At 47.4% G+C, this 19,798-nt stretch overlaps 1 protein-coding gene across 1 annotated transcript in view; it reads right to left on the reverse strand.

The window, feature by feature from the left end:
* The window catches only part of LOC144133721 (cytochrome P450 2J4-like), a 443,483-nt gene that overhangs the window by 345,026 nt on the left and 78,659 nt on the right, over positions 1-19,798 (reverse strand). Inside the window, exon 3 of the mRNA XM_077666855.1 lies at positions 11,696-11,802. Within this exon, the coding sequence (XP_077522981.1) occupies positions 11,696-11,802 (107 nt within the window). The remainder of the gene's footprint in view (positions 1-11,695; positions 11,803-19,798) is intronic.

A 19,798-nucleotide genomic window follows, 5' to 3' on the forward strand; every position in this document is an offset into this window, starting at 1 on the left:
ATCACAGTAACCTGCCATTCGCTGATGACATTGCCTTGCTAAGTCACTCATGAGATGGACTGCAAAACATGGCCAGTGAGTTAGACAGGCAGAGCAGTAATATGCATGTAAAATTATTTTGCTGTCTCGGAAAGCAGCAGCAGTTGGTAGCAAAGTGCTGGAGTGGTAAGGGAATACGTCTACTGAGGGGCACGTTGTGACCGTAGATCCGGATCACGGGAGTGAAACAACTGGAACATTTAGAATGGAATGGAGCGCACTTGGCAGGGTCACTCAGATCATGAATGGCAGTTTACCAATATCCCTCAAGGGCAAAGTATATAGAAACTGTATTTTACCGGCGCTCGCCTGTGGAGCAGAGACGTGGAGGCTAACGAAGAGGGTACAGCTTAAGTTAAGGACAACGCAACGGAGTGAAAAAGGATACAACTACTAAAACGGCTGCAAACAAAGGACAGAGGCAGGCGACAACACAGTCCTGTGTCTGCTGTGGTTTTAGTTGTCTTACGAACTGGCTTACAACTTTACGGTACTTACAAAAGGACAGGTGTAACGCTAAGACACAGCAAGTGGGCCGCGTGGGTTAGGGATCAAACAAGGGTTAATGGCATTGTAGTCGAATTCAAAAACAAGAAATTGGCTCGGGCAGGACATGTAATGCGAAAGCAAGATAAGCAATTGTCGTTAAGCGTAACAGACTGGATTGCAAGGGAAGGAAAGAATAGCAGAAGGCGGGAGAAAGTTAGATGGGCGGATGAAATTGAGAAGTTTGTAGCGATAGGATGACAGCAGGTGGCGCTGGACAGGGTTAAAAACTGCTCGTGACACCGTCGGAGGCGGACGCTTTTTTTCGGAGCTCCAGCGACTACGTCTGAAGCTAAGTGCCTTTTGGTTTTTGCGCTTGTACATGCTTTCGGGCAGTAGTTTTAAACCGAGTTAAGGGTAGAAAAGCTAGCGGAAGTGTGTGTGCCGAAGGTTTTTGCGTAGAAATTTTGGAAGGCTTTTACCTTGCGTATTGCTGAAAGTTTTTGGTGTAGGATTTTTGGCGGGCGTTTACGTTGCGTAGTGCCGAAGGTTTTTGTGTAGGAATTTTGGTGGGCTTTTACGTTGTGTAGTGCCGAAGGTTTTTTGTGTAGGAATTTTGGCGGGCTTTTACGTTGCGCAGTGCCGAAGGTTTTTGTGCAGGATTTTTAGCGGGCTCTTACGTTGACTAGTGCCGAAGGTTTCTTCTGTAGGAATTTTGGCGGGCTTTTACGTTGCGTAGTGCCGAAGTTTTGTGCAGGAGTTTTAGCGGGCTCTTACGTTGACTAGTGCCGAAGGTTTCTTCTCTAGGAATTTTGGCGGGCTTTTACGTTGCGTAGTGCCGAAGTTTTGTGTAATATTGTCACGGAGTTCTCACGGAGAGACGCTTCAACAGCTGGAGTCGGCAAGAGGAGACGGTAATGGCGGCCAATCCGCGATAGCCCGATCCCAACCTCATCGTCTTCGCGGACAGCTTGCGCCACCTGGCAACACTAGGTGGCATTATTCCCCCCTCCGAAAAAGAAGGGCATCGCAGTGGGGCCGCCAGCAGCGTAGGCGCGCTAAGGTTCAGAAGGGAAACAGAGAAGAACGCGAGGAAAACGGAGCACACACAGAGTCACAACGGAGGGCCGCTATGCCGTTATCGGGCATAGTACGGCTTAAGCCGCACAACGTGCACAATGTCAGAGCTGTTGGGCTGTCGACGTCTCGGTTGCGCGGCACCGTCGGGAACCACTTCATAGGTAACATCACTGATACGCCGTAGCACTTTATAGGGGCCATAGTACCGGCAGAGTAGTTTCTCGGACAAGCCCTGGCGGCGGACAGGTGTCCACACCCAAACTTGTTCACCGGGATTGTAGTCGACCTGTCGGTGTCGAAGGTTGTAACGGCGCGCATCAGTGCCCTGCTGCTGGCCGATGTGTACGCGGGCAAGCTGACGGGCTTCTTCAGCGCGTTGGGCAATTTCATGAACATCGGGTGCGAGTTGGTCGTCATCGAGGCATGGTAGCATCGCGTCAAGCATGCTCTGGACTTCACGTCCATATACAAGACGAAAGGGAGTAAAGCGTGTAGTCTCCTGGAGGGCCGTGTTGTACGCAAATGTGACGTACGGTAGCACCTCATCCCAAGTTTTGTGCTGAACGTCTACGTACATTGACAGCATGTCCGCAATGGTCTTGTTTAAGCGTTCGGTTAGCCCATTGCTCTGCGGATGATAAGCTGTGGTCTTCCGATGGCTAGTGCAGCTCAACGTAAATATATGGTCGATTAGCTGCGCTGTAAACGCTGTGCCTCTGTCGGTAATAACGCACGAAGGGGCTCCGTGCCGCAAGACGATGTTTTGCATGAAAAATTCGGCGACCTCTGAAGCTGTGGCACAGGGTATCGCCTTGGTCTCGGCGTAGCGAGTCAAATAGTCAGTAGCGACTATGATCCACTTGTTTCCTGAGAGTGACAACGGAAAAGGACCGAGAAGGTCCATTCCTATTTGATCGAACGGAGAGCGGGGTGTAGTAACGGGCTTGAGAAAACCCGCCGGCTTAAGCGGTGGCGTCTTCCGGCGCTGGCATTCACGGCAGCTTTTTACGTACCTTTGGACATCGTCCGAGAGTCCGGGCCAGTAGTACATGTTGCGTATCCTGGCGAGCGTCCGGGAAAAACCCAGATGGCCTGAAGTGGGCTCGTCGTGGCATGCCAATAAAATGTCGGCGCGAAGATCGGCCGGAAGTACCAGAAGGTAAGCTCTTTCTTGGCCTCTCGAGTTCTTCTTGTATAAGATACCTTCGCGCAAACAGAAAGAGCCGAGACGTCGAGCGAAGTGTCGTGGTAGAGGCACGGCGTGACCTTCAAGGTTGTCAATCAGCGGTCGGAGGTCCGTGTCAGCCCGCTGCCGGGCTATTATGTCCGATGCATTAAGTATACCGAGGAAACCGCTGTCGTCGTCGATTTCGGGACCGGAAGAGTCGAGTGGTGCACGCGACAGCGTGTCGGCGTCTTCTTGTTTACGGCCCGACTTATATACGATGGTAATGTCGAATTCTTGGAGCCGTAAACTCCAGCGGGCCAATCGTCCAGACGGGTCTCGCAAATTAGCCAGCCAGCATAGGCAGTGGTGGTCGGTTACGACTTTGAATGCGCGGCCGTAAAGGTAAGGGCGAAATTTCATGGTGGCCCATACGACAGCAAGGCATTCCTTCTCTGACGTAGAGTAATTGCGTTCGGCGCGGGAGAGAGTACGGCTAGCATAGGCTATAACTCTCTCAATGCCCTCTTGGTGTTGGACAAGGACAGCTCCATGACCGATATTGCTGGCGTCGGTGTGGATCTCGGTGTCGGCCTCTTCGTCGAAGTGTGCAAGAACGGGAGATGTCTGAAGGCGTTTGCGGAGCGAAGAGAAAGCCGTCTCTTGGTCTATTGTCCAAACGAAGGAGGTGTTGCTCCTGGTGAGGCGCGTCAACGGCTCTGCAATCTTTGCGAAGTCCGCAATAAACCGTCGGTAATATGCACAGAGACCCAGAAAACGCTGGACAGCTTTCTTGTCAGTCGGAGTAGGAAAATTGGCGACGGCGGCTGTCTTATCGGGGTCGGGTCGAACTCCGTCGGCGCTCGCAACGTGACCGAGGAACCTGAGCTCTGTGTAACCGAAGTGGCACTTCTGGGGCTTCAGCGTAAGGTCAGCGGAATGGAGGGCTCTGAGGACAGTTCGCAGGCGCACGAGATGCTGTTCAAAAGTTTCTGAAAAAACGACAACGTCGTCCAGGTATACAAGACAACTTTGCCACTTGAGGCCGGTGAGGACAGTGTCCATCATCCGTTGAAACGTCGCTGGCGCAGAGCACAAGCCAAAAGGCAGCACTTTGAATTCATAGAGGCCATCTGGTGTAACGAAGGCAGTTTTTTCGCGGTCCCGTTCGTCCACTTCAATTTGCCAATAACCGCTCTTCAGGTCAATGGATGAAAAGTACTTAGCACGCCGTAATCTGTCCAGGGAGTCATCAATGCGGGGCAACGGGTAGACGTCCTTTTTAGTCACATTGTTTAATTTACGGTAGTCCACGCAGAATCGAAGTGTTCCATCCTTCTTTTTAACAAGGACAACAGGCGAAGACCACGGGCTTTGGGAAGGTTGAACTACACCGTCGTCAATCATCTCCTGAACTTGCTTTTGGATTACTTCCCGTTCTTTGGCGGAAACACGATAAGGCTGCTGGCGGATAGGGCGAGCGTCGTCATACGTAATGATCCGGTGTTGCGTTTGGGGCGTTTGACGAACTTTCGACGAAGAAGCGAAACACTGTTTATACTCCAATAGCAAGTGCTCTAAGGCCAGGCGCTTTCCTTCGGGGAGGTTGCAGTTGATGTCGACATTCGGAACAGATTGGTCGTCAGTGGCGCGCGATGATTGGTCGTCAGGGGCCGCTGCCGCGAACGCAAAGCAGACCGGAACATCCACAACCGCTTCAGCGGTAGCGATCGCAGTTCCAGAGAAAAGGTGCCGGTGCTCTGGAGAAAAATTTGTAACAAGGATCGCAGACCGGCCAGCGCGAATTGTTAGTAAGCTTCGAGCGGCGCAGATGCCTTGAGTCAGGAGGAGCGAATGATTAGCCTCGGCGACTGCTTCAGCGTCGTGCAACTCAGCACAGGCGACTTCAATCAAAACACTGCTACGGGGCGGAAGTGTGACGCTGTCGGCGAAAACGCGAAGTGCGGCACTGCGTTGGCAGGAGTTGTCGAGTTCGGCGGCTTGCTCTGTGGAAAACATGATTCGGTTCCGCAGATCGATAATTGCTCCATACTCCCGCAGAAAGTCGATGCCGAGGATTAGGTCCCGAGAACACTCGCCCAGGACGATGCAGCTGACGACGAACGTGGACTTGCTGATCTGAACACGAGCAGTGCACATACCCTTGGGCGTAACCAGATGACCGCCGGCAGTTCGAAGGTGTGCGCCAGGCCAAGGGGTAATCACTTTTTTCAGAATGGTCGCCAGTTGTCCACTTAAGATCGAATAATCGGCCCCGGTATCAACTAATGCGCTTACTCTGCGACCATCGATAAGAACGGGTATTTCTAAAGAAACGCGGTTTTTTAATTCTGGTGATGGCGTCGGCGGTTTTTGTCGGATTGTAGCGGCGACGACGGGAGGTCTTCAGCACAGTGCCCCCCAGCGACCTTGCCCCCGAAGGTCGCGGGTTTCAGTTTTCCCGACGAGGACTTGGCGATCGGCCCGGTGCCGCTCGCGAGAAGCCGGGAGGTGTCGGGGAAGAGCGCCTCGGTGAGGGTGAGCGCGACTGCCGCTGCGCTCGGGATGGATTGCGCTGGTCCGCAAGGAATTCTTCAATTTCAGGGGGTCGTTCACCTTGACGGGGTCTCGGTGAGTCGGTGCGGAAACCTTGGATGCCGATGCGTCGGTAATAACAATTTCGATAAAGATGACCTGGCTCTCCGCAGTGAAAACAGAGCGGTCGTCGGTTAGGTGCACGCCAAACGTCGGCCTTTCGGAGGGGTGCTCGACGATCCTCGAAGTACTGCACCGGTTGCACAGAGGGCCGCGGGGCTTGAGGCGTGGCGTGAATTGGTGGCGGCGAAGCGGGAGCCGGACGCCTTGCAACTTCGGCGTACGTCGGACGGTGGTAGTCCCCAGGCAGAGGTGGTACGTCGACCACAGGAACAGGGCCCCGGAACGCCTGTTGCACCTCCTCTCGTACAAGAGCGGAGATGGAACCGAGCGCAGGCTGCGACGGGCTACAAAATTTGTGAAGCTCCTCACGCACGATTGTGCGAATAAGTTCCCGCAAATCATCAGGATGCTGTCCGATGGTGGCAAACGATGATGTGACTGCAGCAGCATGCACGGGCCGGTCGTAACTGGCGCAACGCTGTTGCAGGACCTTCTCCATCGTTGTGGCTTCCGAAAGAAATGCAGCAACTGTAGATGGTGGGCTGCGCACGAGGCCTGCGAACAGCTGCTCTTTGACGCCTCTCATTAAGTGCCGAAGTTTCTTCTCTTCAGGCATGGCAGGATCAGCTCTCCTGAAGAGCCGCGTCATGTCCTCGACGTACATTTGTACGCTTTCGTTCGGTAGCTGGACGCGGGACTGGATTGCCCGCTCCGCTCTTTCGCGGCGATCCGCGCTGGTGTAGGCCTCCAGCAGGCGACGGCGAAACTCTCGCCAGGAAGTTAGAACTTCCTCACGGTTCTCAAACCACGTGCGGGCGCCATCCTCTAGGCTAAAGTAGACGTTTCTTAGTTTCGCGGCGTCGTCCCACTGGTTATAAGCAGCCACACGCTCGAAGTGAAGGAACCAGTCCTCCACGTCTTCGAAAAGGTCCCCGTGGAAGGCCTTGGGAACCCGCGGGGTCTGCAAGGTATAGTGGGCAGGTGTAGCACCGGCAGCTTGCGTGAGAATACCGGTGGCTGGTATCATGACTGTCGCGAGTGGTCCAAGCTCCGGTGAAAGTCCCTGCAGCCTCCGGCTGAAGCGGTGTACCGGGGTGTCAATCGGCGCAGGGCTGGCGGCACGGCTCCCTGGAGGGGTTTCTTGCATGGGATACTCGTACCCAGCAGGCTCCACCAAATTGTCACGGAGTTCTCACGGAGAGACGCTTCAACAGCTGGAGTCGGCAAGAGGAGACGGTAATGGCGGCCGATCCGCGATAGCCCGATCCCAACCTCATCGTCTTCGCGGACAGCTTGCGCCACCTGGCAACACTAGGTGGCAATATTCTTTTCGGGTTTTTAAGCATAGGAATTTTGGCGGGCTTTCACAAGGCGTAGTCGGCCGGACGATGGGTCGGCAAGCTAGGAAAGTTAAGGAGGACAAGGACGGGGAGTTAGTACAGTGCCAGGAGTGCGACCGTTGGTGCTACTTAGATGAGACAGGGTTCGGGAGCTTAGCCGAGGCGGGTGAGGCTAGCTTCGTGTGTAAGATGTGCAAGCGGTTTGGGGACGCCGTTCATGCGTTAAAAGGGGAATGGGAAGCTGGGTTTAATGCACTTAATGCGGACCGGCAGGTCGAACGAGAGGATCGGATTAAGCTGGAAGCTCAGGTCGCCGATTTGATTAAAAAGGAGGAGAATAATGCCGCCCTGTTGAAGAGAATGGTGGGCGAGATTAAAGAAGAGCGGGAAAAGCGGACCCAGCTAGAAAAACAGGTTGAAGCGCTCAGGTCGCGGCCGGCTGGGCACCCCAGTTCGGAGAAGTGTCAGGTGGAGGACGAGGCTCGTCGATCGTACAGTGCTGTAGTGCAGCGAGCATGAAAAAGGTTAAAGCGGGCATGGAAACTCGCGACAATAGCGTACAGCGGCAGGAGAGTCAGCTAGAGCGATCCGGAGGCCAACAGATGGAATTAGGAAGCGAACGTTTGGGGCACAGGAGAGTTCTGGTGGTCGGGGACTCGAATGTAGCGAGGGTTGAGGGAGGCGTTCTGACGGCAGTGAAGGCAGACAGGCGGGTGCAGGTGGAGGCTCAGTCGGGAAAGTGCGTGGTGGATGCAATGGCCAGAGCCCGGGAGGTGGTGGTGGGTAGCATGGATGGCGAACACCTTGTGGTCATCCATGCTGGTCTCAATGATGTACTGCAGGGGAGGAGCCAGAATCTTGAGACGCAGTTGGAGGTGGGGATGCGTAGGCTTAGAGAGGCCTCTGAGAGTGTGCATGTGACCATATGCACAATCCCAGAGGTCCAGAGGCAGGCTCGCGAAACGGAAAGGAGGGTCATGGAGACTAATCGGGTAATTAAGCTATTGAGTCGACGACTAAGATACGAGGTGATGGAGGTCAACAGGGAAGTGTACGAGGTTAGGCCCCACCCTTTTGCACAGGATGGCATCCACTACGGTGGTGCCACTGGCAACAAGGTGGGTAGTAGGATAGGTCGCCAGGCAACAGCTTTTTTGGGGGGACCCAGAGCTCTGAAGGAACCAGTGTAGAGAAGGAAGAATTAAGATCAAACGGACAATGGAACCATAGGGGAAGAAAGAGACGCAAGCGCCAGGGCCAAGTTAATTCAGATATAGGTTTCATTAACATGCAAGGTGGCAGGAATAGACTGAAATGGGAGGAAATAGAAGAACAGTTAAGACAGGAGGAATTAATGGTATATGGTTTAGCGGAAACACATCTTAGAGACATGGAGCAACCACCCTGTAACCCAGACTACGCATGGGAATATTGCAATAGAACAGAGGGCAGCAGAAAGGCAGGTGGAATTGGGGCATTCATTCATAAAAGTATGAATTTTTAAAGGGTTAGACTGGGATTCAGGGAACATTTATGGCTAAAAGGAACAGTGGCAGGCAAGCAAACACTCCTTGGCTTTGTATACCTGTGGACAGGGGTTAATGCCAAAGAGGAAAACAGGAAAATGTTAGAATGTATTGCAAGCGACATTGATGAGCTAGGAGGACAGGGCGAGATAATTATATTAGGCGACATGAATGCACACATAGAAGACCTGGATGGGTACACGGATTCGACAGGAAGCATGCTGCAGGACATGTGTGACAGGCATGATTTAGTTGTATGCAACAGCACCGAGAAGTGTGAAGGGCTCATAACATGGGAGGCGGGGAGTCTGCACTCGACGATAGATTATGCACTAATGTCACAGAGGATGTATAACAGATTAGGGGTAATGAGCATAGATGAAGATGGTTCCAGAAGTCTAGGTAGTGACCACAAGCGTATCAAGTTGAGCTTCAGAAGAAAAAGCAATGTAGGACTGAATCAAGATAAACAATCGGGGGGAAATTTTTACTCAGAAAAGCAATTGGAAGTAGCAGCCAAACAAATCGAGAAAGTAATTTTTGAGGATAGTGAAACAGAATGGACTTATACCAAATTAACTCGATTACTGGAGCTAGAGCTAGCTAAGGTGGGAGTAAAGCTAAAAGGGAAAAGATGCAAACCCAAGAGTTGGTGGGATGAGGAGGTCAAGAGGGCAATAGAAAAGCGCAAGGAAGCATCCTGGGAACACAGATATTCCAAGAAGAGGGGGGAACCAAAACCCGATGTAGACAGAAAATGGGATACCTTCATAAAGTGTAGAAGGGACGCATCCTATTTGATTAATGAGAAAATTAGAAGAAAGGGTGCCCAATGGATGTCAAAAGTAAATAAAAAGGATAGAAAAGCAGCCCAAAAATTCTGGAAACATCTAAATGCAATGAGTAATAAAACTAGGCTAGAACAAAGGTTTATTGTTACAGATGAGGGTATTCGACTAGAAGGGGATGAAGCAATAAAACACATAGGAACAAGGATGACGGAAAAATTTTCAGCAAAGCACATGGTACATAATTTATCGAAGGAGGATAGACCGGTTACAGCAATAGCTTCACTTGAGCAAGGAGAGTGGGAAAGGGCAGAGAAGAAGGTTCCTAGTGGCACATCAACAGGACCAGATGGTATCCCGATTATGTTGATAAAGAAGTTAGGACCAAAATCCAAGCAAACATTAATACAGGTAGTGAACAAAATGATAGTGGATGAGAAAGTCCCCGATGAATGGCGATTAAGTAGAATGAACATGATATATAAGGGAAAGGGGGACAAAGCAGACGTAAGTAACTATCGCCCCATAACAGTGACGTCTGTGGTTTACAGGGTGGTGATGCAAATTATAAAGGATAGACTGCAGGCTTGGGTGGAGAACGAGGGGGTGCTAGGGGAACTACAGAATGGGTTCCGGAAACAAAGGAGGTTGGAGGACAATCTATTTTCATTGACACAGTGTATAGAAATTGCGGAAAAGGAACATAGGCTCTTATTGCTAGCATTTCTGGATATTAGGGGAGCCTATGACAACGTTACTCAGGAGCATTTGTGGGACATATTGGGCACATTGGATGTGGAAAATGGAGTAATTAATCTTTTAAAAGATATATATAGAGGTAACAGAGTGCTCATAAAATGGGAAAAAAATGTATCAGGGCCTGTAGAGATACAGCGGGGGCTTAGACAAGGATGTCCTCTGTCCCCTTTGTTGTTCATGTTGTACCTGCAAGCTTTGGAGGCCAAGCTAGAGGGGAGCGGACTAGGTTTCAACCTATCTTTTTTCAAGCAAGGCGAATTGATTAAACAGACATTACCGGGACTAATATATGCGGACGATATAGTGATAATGGCTGACAACAAGGAAGACCTGCAGAAGTTGTTAGACATATGCAGTACAGAGGGAGATAGATTAGGCTTCAAGTATAGTAAGGAAAAATCTGCAGTCATGACATATAATGAAGAGGGCGGCGAGCATAGAATACAGGAGTTCGTGCTAAAGGTAGTGAATGAGTACAAGTATCTTGGGGTGTGGATAAATAACAGTGTTGAGTATCTGACAGAGCATGAAAAATATGTAATGAATAAAGCTAGTAGGAATGCAGCTGTCATGAAAAATAGGGCACTGTGGAATTACAATAGGTATGAGGTGGTAAGAGGGATCTGGAAAGGGGTGATGGTCCCTAGCCTGACCTTCGGGAATGCGGTCCTGTGTATGAGGCCAGATGTTCAAGCAAGGCTGGAAATTAGGCAACGGGGAGTAGGGAGGTTAGCTTTGGGAGCACATGGCAATACACCAAATCAGGGGGTACAGGGTGATATGGGATGGGCGTCTTTCGAGAGCAGAGAGGCTAGCAGTAAGATAGCATTTGAGGAACGATTGAGAAGGATGGAGGAAAAGCGGTGGGCTAGGAAAGTTTTCAGATACCTGTATATAAAGAATGTTGACACGAAATGGAGAAAGCGAACTAGAAAATTCACAAGCAAATATCTGGACAGCAGTAAGGGGGCAAATCAGCAATTATCGGTTAAGAAAAAGGTTAAAGGAACAGAGAGAGCTTTGTGGAAAACAGGGATGCTGACGAAATCGGCACTAGAAACATACCGGACCTTTAAACAGGAAATTGTCAAAGAAAATATCTATGATAATTGTAGGGGAAGTTCTTTGTTGTTTGAGGCCAGGACTGGAGTTTTGCGGACTAAGAAGTATAGAGTCAGGTACCAGGAGATAGACACTTTGTGCATTGCGTGCGGAGAGGAGGAGGAAACGGCTGAACACTTGATACTTTTCTGTAAAGGGCTTCACCCTACAGTGGAAGGCAGCGGGGCTGACTTACCCAAGGCATTGGGGTTTAGGGATAGTGAAGGGAAAGTGGATTTTAAGAGGTTAGAAGTAACCAAGCGAAGGTTATCTGATTGGTGGCTAAAAGCAAGACAGGAGTAAAATTTCACAAGACATGGCTAGGTGGCTTGAGCCACCGCCCGATGTAAAGGGTTCAGCCGTATCCATCCATCCATCCATCCATAGAGAGATACGGCCAAGGCGTACCACCCGCAGTGGGCGTAGTTAAGCTGGTGATGATGACGATGGTGACTTCATTTTGGAAGAGCAAAAAATTATGTCAATGCTACATTTTGCGCCTGGGTTTCGAGACGGCATGAAAAAAGGGGGATTTTCTCACTTTCACCTCTTAGCGCAGCTCGCACTTTTTATGATAAGGAGTTAAATAGTCAACGGGAGGGATTTATGCTCCCATTGAGGCTAAATTAGGTTTACATTGTACTATCAACAATTTTTGCACGCCTGTTATGAACAATTGGCATGCACCGTGACACGACTGAGGATTGGCTCTCCTAGTGCTGAAATTGAAATTGACGATTGTAATGTACTCGCCTGTATCTGGGCGTGCATTGGCGCCTTTCCGTACCCCAGGTCGTTCAGGAGTTGCATGCACAACCGCCTATTTTCCCACCAGAGGTGGCCATTGAGACCCACGAATCCTGCAACAAAATGAGCGCAGGTTGTATGAACGGTTCGAGACTTCAGGGGCGGCGAGGAGGGAATTGAGGAGGGTTTCTTGGACTGTGAGAAAAATACCTATCTTTTCATAATATCTAGCCTTCTTAACAAGGTGTGTACAAAAAGGAGAGTGAGAGATTCGTAAGGGAATGGCCGGAACCAAGGTCTATCATGGTCTGAAAACGGTGCTGTAACCTTGCCCTCGCTTCTTTCGCTGATTTAAATTCACTTTTCTTGACTGCGTCCCTCAGGCCACAATGAGTCTTTCTAAAAGATCCTCCGTTAACAGTAAAACCACACTGGTCTCATTACGAGAACCAGCGGTGGGTGCGTGGACGTGTTCACTGGCAAAAGGAAATTGGAGGACGCCTAACCTTCACCTTTAAGAGTGGAACGCGACAGCTTGTTGCAGCGCTGCCAGGAAGTCCACGGATTGCTATCGCCCGTTTGGCGCGACGCTTAGCTCTTTGGATTAATCGCTCGTATCTTTAGGAGGCCTCTGAAAACTGCCAACCCGCCGCCCGAGGAGATCGCGAACGGGCTGCAGTGACACTGCTCCCTGAATTGGCTGCTGTGAGTCTGTTGTGATGGTAATTTTAGAGGAGAGTAAAGGCGCGGTAACTGTCTCATATATCGGTGAGCACTGCAATCACGCCGGAGGAAAGGAAAGAAGTTTCTAGCGAAAGAGAAAAGACAGAAAGAGTGGCCGTAAAGGATGTCTGCGTATCCGTTAGCGTCGCATTCTTTGACCATAACACCACACAGACGAGTGCATCAGAGGCGCTCGGGCGGTACGGGCTGCATGACATCGCAATGGTTGACGCCCACACAAAACATGACGCATTCAGATCTTGTCACCACTGCCTGCCAGTCTGAAACGCGAACGTGTTGCCAAGATTTGCACCCACGCTGCCACCCGTAGAGGACAAACCTACCTGTTATCACCGGGCGTCGAGTACGGACCAGTTGACATCTTTAGACGTTTCATCTGCCAGTCCTCCAAATTATAATCCACAACGCCTGTGCGATGTCACTGGACGTTAAAGAACCCCAGGTCACGGAAATTACATTATCCCTCCATTACGGCATCCCTCATAGCCTGAGTTGCTTTGAAACGTAGAACTCTATAAACCATAACTCAAACCGAAGACGGTCATAACACCAGCTATCATACCTCAGCGCAAGCTGTTCTCATTTACTTTCATCTCTACAATATCGATAGCGCTGCGTTCCAATGTGATATTGGGTCCCGTTTTAAAATTTGCATACTCATAATTACTCATCTATATGCGGTTCAGTGCACAAAGACACTTAACGAAGTCAAAGGCCACAACACATTCACTACATCCAGTTTTTATTCAGCTCTAACCAGCGAGCCTTCGCTTCATGCGACTTCTGTACCATGATCTGCGAACGGTCGGTTGTGTCAGCAGTCAGAGGCTATTGATCACTGTTGTGTGTTTTGTCTTGATGCCGTGTTTTTGGAACATTCTTCAACAGGCTGTCAAAAAAGGACATTGAGATTACGTCTTACGCTATGAAATGTTTGCCTACAATGGAAGGTTCTTAAGTTCCATGCGATCTTTTAGTGCTCATAGGACTTTTTAGTCCTTGGAAGAGTCGCCACGTCCATCGAAGTCTGTTCAGAGATCAGTGAGCTATGGTGCGGGGGGTATATGCTGCGCAGGATCGACCTCCTGCCTCGGTCCCTCTCCTCGATGCATGCGTGTGTATCACATTATTTTGATGTGCAGGCAAAGTGACTGCTGGATGCTTGTCTGATTGTGTAATACCAGCTCATTAAGTCGGACTTGAAGCCTGTCAGGGTGGTCCCGGTGGGTGTACTTCCATGCAGTAAAGAAAAAAAAGGCAGCCATTGTCTGGAAGACGTTGAAGTAACAAGAGTTAGCTTTATTAGCCGTGCGTAAAACTAAAGACTTTCCGCATCCAGCGGGGCCAGCGAAGAAAACCCTGAACGGTTCCGAAAAGTAAACCAACTTTTCCACCTAGCGGAGCGATCGACGCCTAGCGCCATCTATCAGAGAAATTACGATGCACGTCTACCCGCTGTCGAGTTGCGCCTTTACAGGATACATCCCAAACGGAATTTGCTTTATTTGGGGAGGTCAAGGTAGACCTAGATTTCGTCTTCCGGTGCGATATTGTGACGCTTCAAGTATAGATTGCGTAGTTCATCAGGCCAATTCGTTCATCTTGGTGGCAAGCCTTTCATCTTCTTCTATCCTTCTGATCATGCTCATCGTCCCTTCAACATTCAGAAGTCAAGCAATTGATCGGGACGATCGCTCAAAGTACCCGGGTAATGTTACGAAAAAGAAGAAGAGGGCAGTGGGGCGGGACGGAGCACTCGGGCTAGGCCCGCAGCCATTAGATCATTTTTATCTGTCATGTCATCCTGTTCCTTGGCTTGCCACCTCGTAACAATATACATATATCTGATAATAATGAGGATGATCTGGCAATGCAGAGCCCTCGGCTTTGTTGCTTGCTACAGGTTTTCACATTTTGTCTGAGGAAATTATTATTGTTAGCCGGTGACATTGAATCGAACCCAGGTCCTGACATGACCCGAATTTTACAACAGCTTAATGATATTGCAGTTGACATAAAAGACACGAAAGAGAACAGATTAGTGAACATAGAGAACAAATTAGATGCCCTGTCCAGGCTTGAGAACCGAGTAATGTCCTGCCATGAACAGGTTAGTTGTATGAGTACAACAATTGAAAGGTTTGAAGCAAGACTTGAGCAGCTTGAAAATTATAGCAGGAGGTCAAATTTGATCATATATGGCATCCCAGAAACTGAAGAGGAAACAAATGAAACGCTTGAAGAAACCGTAAACAAAGATATTTTTCATGATATTTTAGGACTCGACCCTATCCCTATTGAGCGGATACATAGGTTAGGTAAACCGGCAATTGACAAAACACGTCCTGTAATCCTAAAACTTTTAGACAGTAGGCATAAAACTGTGATACTCAAGAACGGAAAGAAACTAAAGGGAAAAGATTATTCAATTGGCGAAGACTTTTCAAAGAACGTTCGTGAACTCAGAAAGAAACTATGGGATAGCGCGAAGCAGAACCGAGATAAAAAAGAAAGGGTTTCTTTGGTGTTTGATAAGTTATATACCAATAATATTCCTTACGTTTGGGACTACGAAAAAAATGATGAAGTGAAGGTTCAAAAAAACGACGGTATCGGCGCAAGTCGGCCCGTGACGCGAAGTTGTACGCATTTGCGAAACCGCTCACCGATAAAGTGAGTGGTTCATATACCTCAGCTTCTTTCTTCACTAAGACAGATAGCTTGTCTTGCCATAGTAACACGGGCCAATCTAGTATAAAAAGCTTGAGAATAGTTAACATTAACGCACGCAGCGTTGCAAACAAGAAAGACTCGCTTGAACTTAAACTGCTGGAGTTCGACCCACACATATCAGTCCTGACGGAAACATGGTTACATGACGACTTAGCAGATGACCTGGTATTTCCTTCTCATTATAAAGTCGTTCGCAAGGACAGGACCTCAAGGGGTGGCGGAGTAGCCATTCTCTTAAAAGACTCTGTAGAATGCGACCTTGTATATGATGTTCCAGACCTTGAATGCCTTTGCATAAAAATTTCTTGCTGGGGTCATTCTTTCATCCTGTATGCTTGCTACAGGCCACCAGATGCCACACCCGACTATCTTATTAAGCTACAACTTCACCTGTCTCATTTCCAAAAAAAAGAAAATACTGTTAATAGGTGACTTCAATCTGCCAGATGTGTGCTGGGACCGCTTACAAGGCGGTGCTAAATCTGGGAGCAGTGCAGACGTTCTGTTTGATGTCATGCTTACTCATGATTTAGCTCAAATTGTAAATCAACCTACTCGTGTACAAGGCACATCTTCCTCTATACTAGACCTAGTTTTTGCTAACCGTCAATAATCTATGCATACTGTATCGGTCGAAACAGGCATTTCAGACCATCACCTCGTAAGCGTATCGATAGATTTAGTTAAGTCCCCATACCACAACAAAAAAGCCAGTCACGTACGATGTTTCAAGGATTATTCTAGGGCTGATGATGCCGCAGTGATTGAACATATGGAAACTTGTTTATCGAGCTTCGATGATAATGATGATGTCTGCAAGCTGTGGGAGCGATTCGTCGAAATGTGTCAATATTGTCTAAATGCCTTCGTTCCAAATAAACGCAAAAAAGTTCACAAACGCACACCTTGGATGACGCGGAAGATTATTCAACTGAAGCGAAAACTAAAAAGATCTAAGAAAAAAAAACACCAGTTAAGTCAGATTGAAACGCTTAAAAATAATCTTGAACGTGCGGTTCGTGAGTCAAAAGACTTGTACTTTAACACAACGTTACCCAGTTTTGTTAAAAATGACCCAAGTAAATTTTGGAACTTCCTGAGTGACAGCAAGAAACATATCTCAAAAATAACAGCGGAGGGAGAGACATTGACTGATCCGATTGACATTGCACGCCATTTTAATTATTTTTTTCACAGCGTATTCTCTGAAGCAGGTGTTCAAACTGTACAAAGCGCGTCATATTTTCCTGTATCGGAGGTTGACTTTCTTAGCCTCCCTGGTGTATTTGCTTTGCTTTTAGAACAGAAACCTAAAACTTCTTCTGGTCCCGATAATTTACCAAATGTATTTTTGCGACGCTATGCCGAAATAATTGCGAAGTTTCTTTTTGTGTTGTTAAAAAAATCTCTGCTGTCATCAAAACTTCCGGTTGAATGGAAGACTGCTCGAGTTATTCCCATCTTTAAAAAAGGAGACTGCACATTACTACAAAATTACCGTCCTATTTCTTTAACTACCGCATGCTGTAAAATGCTCGAACATATTATTGCTAAACATATTAACAAATTTCTTGAAGAACACTTCATATTAAGCGACTTTCAGCATGGGTTTAGAAAGGGCTATTCTACAATAACACAATTAGTTACAATAGTACACACTTTTGCTAACACACTGGATATGAATGGTCAAATAGACACCATATTTATGGATTTTAGCAAAGCATTTGATAAAGTTCACCAAGGAAAACTCATTCACAAACTAAAAAACATTAATCTTCCAGACATTTTAATATCCTGGATTCAAGATTACCTCACGAATAGAGTGCAATTTGTTTCAGTCGATGGGTGCAGCTTCAGTTGTCTCCCAGTCACCTCTGGGGTGCCCCAAGGAAGCGTCTTGGGGCCTTTGCTTTTTCAGATTTACATCAATGATATTGTTAATGTGGTTACTCCAGGAACTCATATTCGCTTGTTTGCTGATGATTGTGTCGTTTTCCGTCAAATTACGTGTACTAACGATCAAAACGAACTTGACCAGTGTCTTCGAAATGTTGTTGATTGGTGCAGTGAGTTTTCCATGGTTCTTAACACTGAAAAAACAGTTTCGATGCAAATAACACATAAAAAGAACCCAATTAACCACGTCTATACACTCGGATCATCAACACTAAAGCAGGTTAACAGCTACAAATATCTAGGTGTAACAATCACAAGCGGTCATTCCTGGAACTCACATATAGATAACATATGCTCCTCTGCATTTAAAAAGCATTGTTTTCTGAGGCATAAACTAAGAAATTCACCTTCTCATGTAAAACTGCTAACGTATAACGCTTACATCAGGCCAAAGCTTGAGTATGCTTCGGTTGTTCTGGACCCATTCACTAAACTTAACATATATAAATTAGAAAGGGTTCAAAGAAAAGCTGTTAGGTTTATCTATTCCAAATTTAAAATCACCGACTCCCCCATTGACCTCATGGCGGCTAACAATATTGAAACATTTGAAACGCGAAGAGGAAAATATCGCCTTGAGTTTCTTTATTCTTTACTTAACCATAAGTTTGCTTTGGATCCTTCACAGTACATATCCCCCTTAACCACCCGTTATACCAGACATCATCACATTCACTCATTGACACCGTATTTTGCGAAAACTGACTGTTTTAAATATTCGTTTCTTCCGCGGACAATATCCGATTGGAACCATGTTATGACATCGTAATAGTTTGCAAAATTTGTCTCCTCATTTTTATGTATATTTCTTTTCATTGTGTTCTGTATCTTTTGAGTTTAAAGAATATATGCCTGTCCTGCTTGGACCCTGAAAAGGGTCTGCAGTATGTACTAAATAAATAATATATATATAATATATATATATATATATATATATATATATATATATATATATATATATATATATATATATATATATATAGTGAAAAGGTCTTAACTGGTTCGATTATCTAGATTTATTCACCAGCGGTCTCAGACGGTGGACCGTCCTTCATCAGGGTAAAGTCGAAAGACTTTACCGTCTGAAACCGTTGGTGAATAAACCTAGATAATCGAACCAGTTGTGACCTTATCACTGTGCAAGTTTTCACTGGCCCGTTGAGCAACCCTGACTGCTTCCACTATATATATATATATATATATATATATATACACGCAGACAAGTTAAGGGAAATGTGGGGCTCGTTTGACAAATACATGAAGGAAGCCAACAGTCACCGAAACCAAGGTGCATTGGGGAATGTTTTTTTTTAATTTATAATGCGGATTTGTGGGAGAAAAATACCTCAATTAATGCTTGATTTAAAAAAAACTACTTATAAAGCAGCAGAAAAAAACAACCATGCCGCCGGTGGAGTCCGAACCCACGTCGTCCGAATATCGCATCCGGTGCTCTACCAACTGAGCTACGGCGACGGCTATCCAATCTGCTGCTCTCGTAGGTAGATGTTTATTACGTGTAAGCGAACGTTGGATGGATGGATGGATGGATGGATGGATGGATGGATGGATGGATGGATGGATGGATGGATGGATGGATGGATGGATGGATGGATGGATGGATGGATGGATGGATGGATGGATGGATGGATGGATGGATGGATGGATGGATGGATGGATGGATGGATGGATGGATGGATGGATGGATGGATGGATGGATGGATGGATGGATGGATGGATGGATGGATGGATGGATGGATGGATGGATGGATGGATGGATGGATGGATGGATGGATGGATGGATGGATGGATGGATGGATGGATGGATGGATGGATGGATGGATGGATGGATGGATGGATGGATGGATGGATGGATGGATGGATGGATGGATGGATGGATGGATGGATGGATGGATGGATGGATGGATGGATGGATGGATGGATGGATGGATGGATGGATGGATGGATGGATGGATGGATGGATGGATGGATGGATGGATGGATGGATGGATGGATGGATGGATGGATGGATGGATGGATGGATACGGCTGAACCCTTTAAATCGGGCGGTGGCTCAAGCCACCTAGCCATGACATGAAATTTTACACTTCTCTTGATTTTAGCCACCAATCAGATAACCTTCGCTTGGTTACTTCTACCCGCTTAAAATCTACTTTCCCTTCACTGTCCTTAAACCCCAATGCCTTGGACTCCGCTGCTTTCCACTGTAGGGTGAAACCCTTTACAGAAAAGTGTCAAGTGTTCAGCCATTTCCTCCTCCTCTCCGCACGCAACGCATAACGTGTCTATCTCGTGGTACCTGACTCTATATGTCTTAGTCCGCAAAACTCCCGTCCTGGCCTCAAAGAACAAAGTGCTTCCCCCACAATTATCATAGATATTTTCTTTGGCAATTTCCTGCTTGAAAATCCTGTATGCTCTCAGTGCTGATTTTGTCAGCATCCCTGTTTTCCACAGAGCTCTGTTTCTTTAACCTTTTCCTTAACCGATAATTGCTGATTTGCCCTCCTACTGCTGTCCAGATATTTGCTTGTGAATTTTATAGTTCGCTTTCTCCATTTCGTATCAACATTCCTTATATACAGGTATCTGAAAACTTTCCTAGCCCACTGATTTTCCCCCATTTTTCTCAATCGCTCTTCAAATGCTATCTTA

This window comes from Amblyomma americanum, chromosome 5 (genome assembly GCF_052857255.1).
Source record: "Amblyomma americanum isolate KBUSLIRL-KWMA chromosome 5, ASM5285725v1, whole genome shotgun sequence".
NCBI classification, from domain to species: Eukaryota; Metazoa; Arthropoda; class Arachnida; order Ixodida; family Ixodidae; genus Amblyomma; species Amblyomma americanum.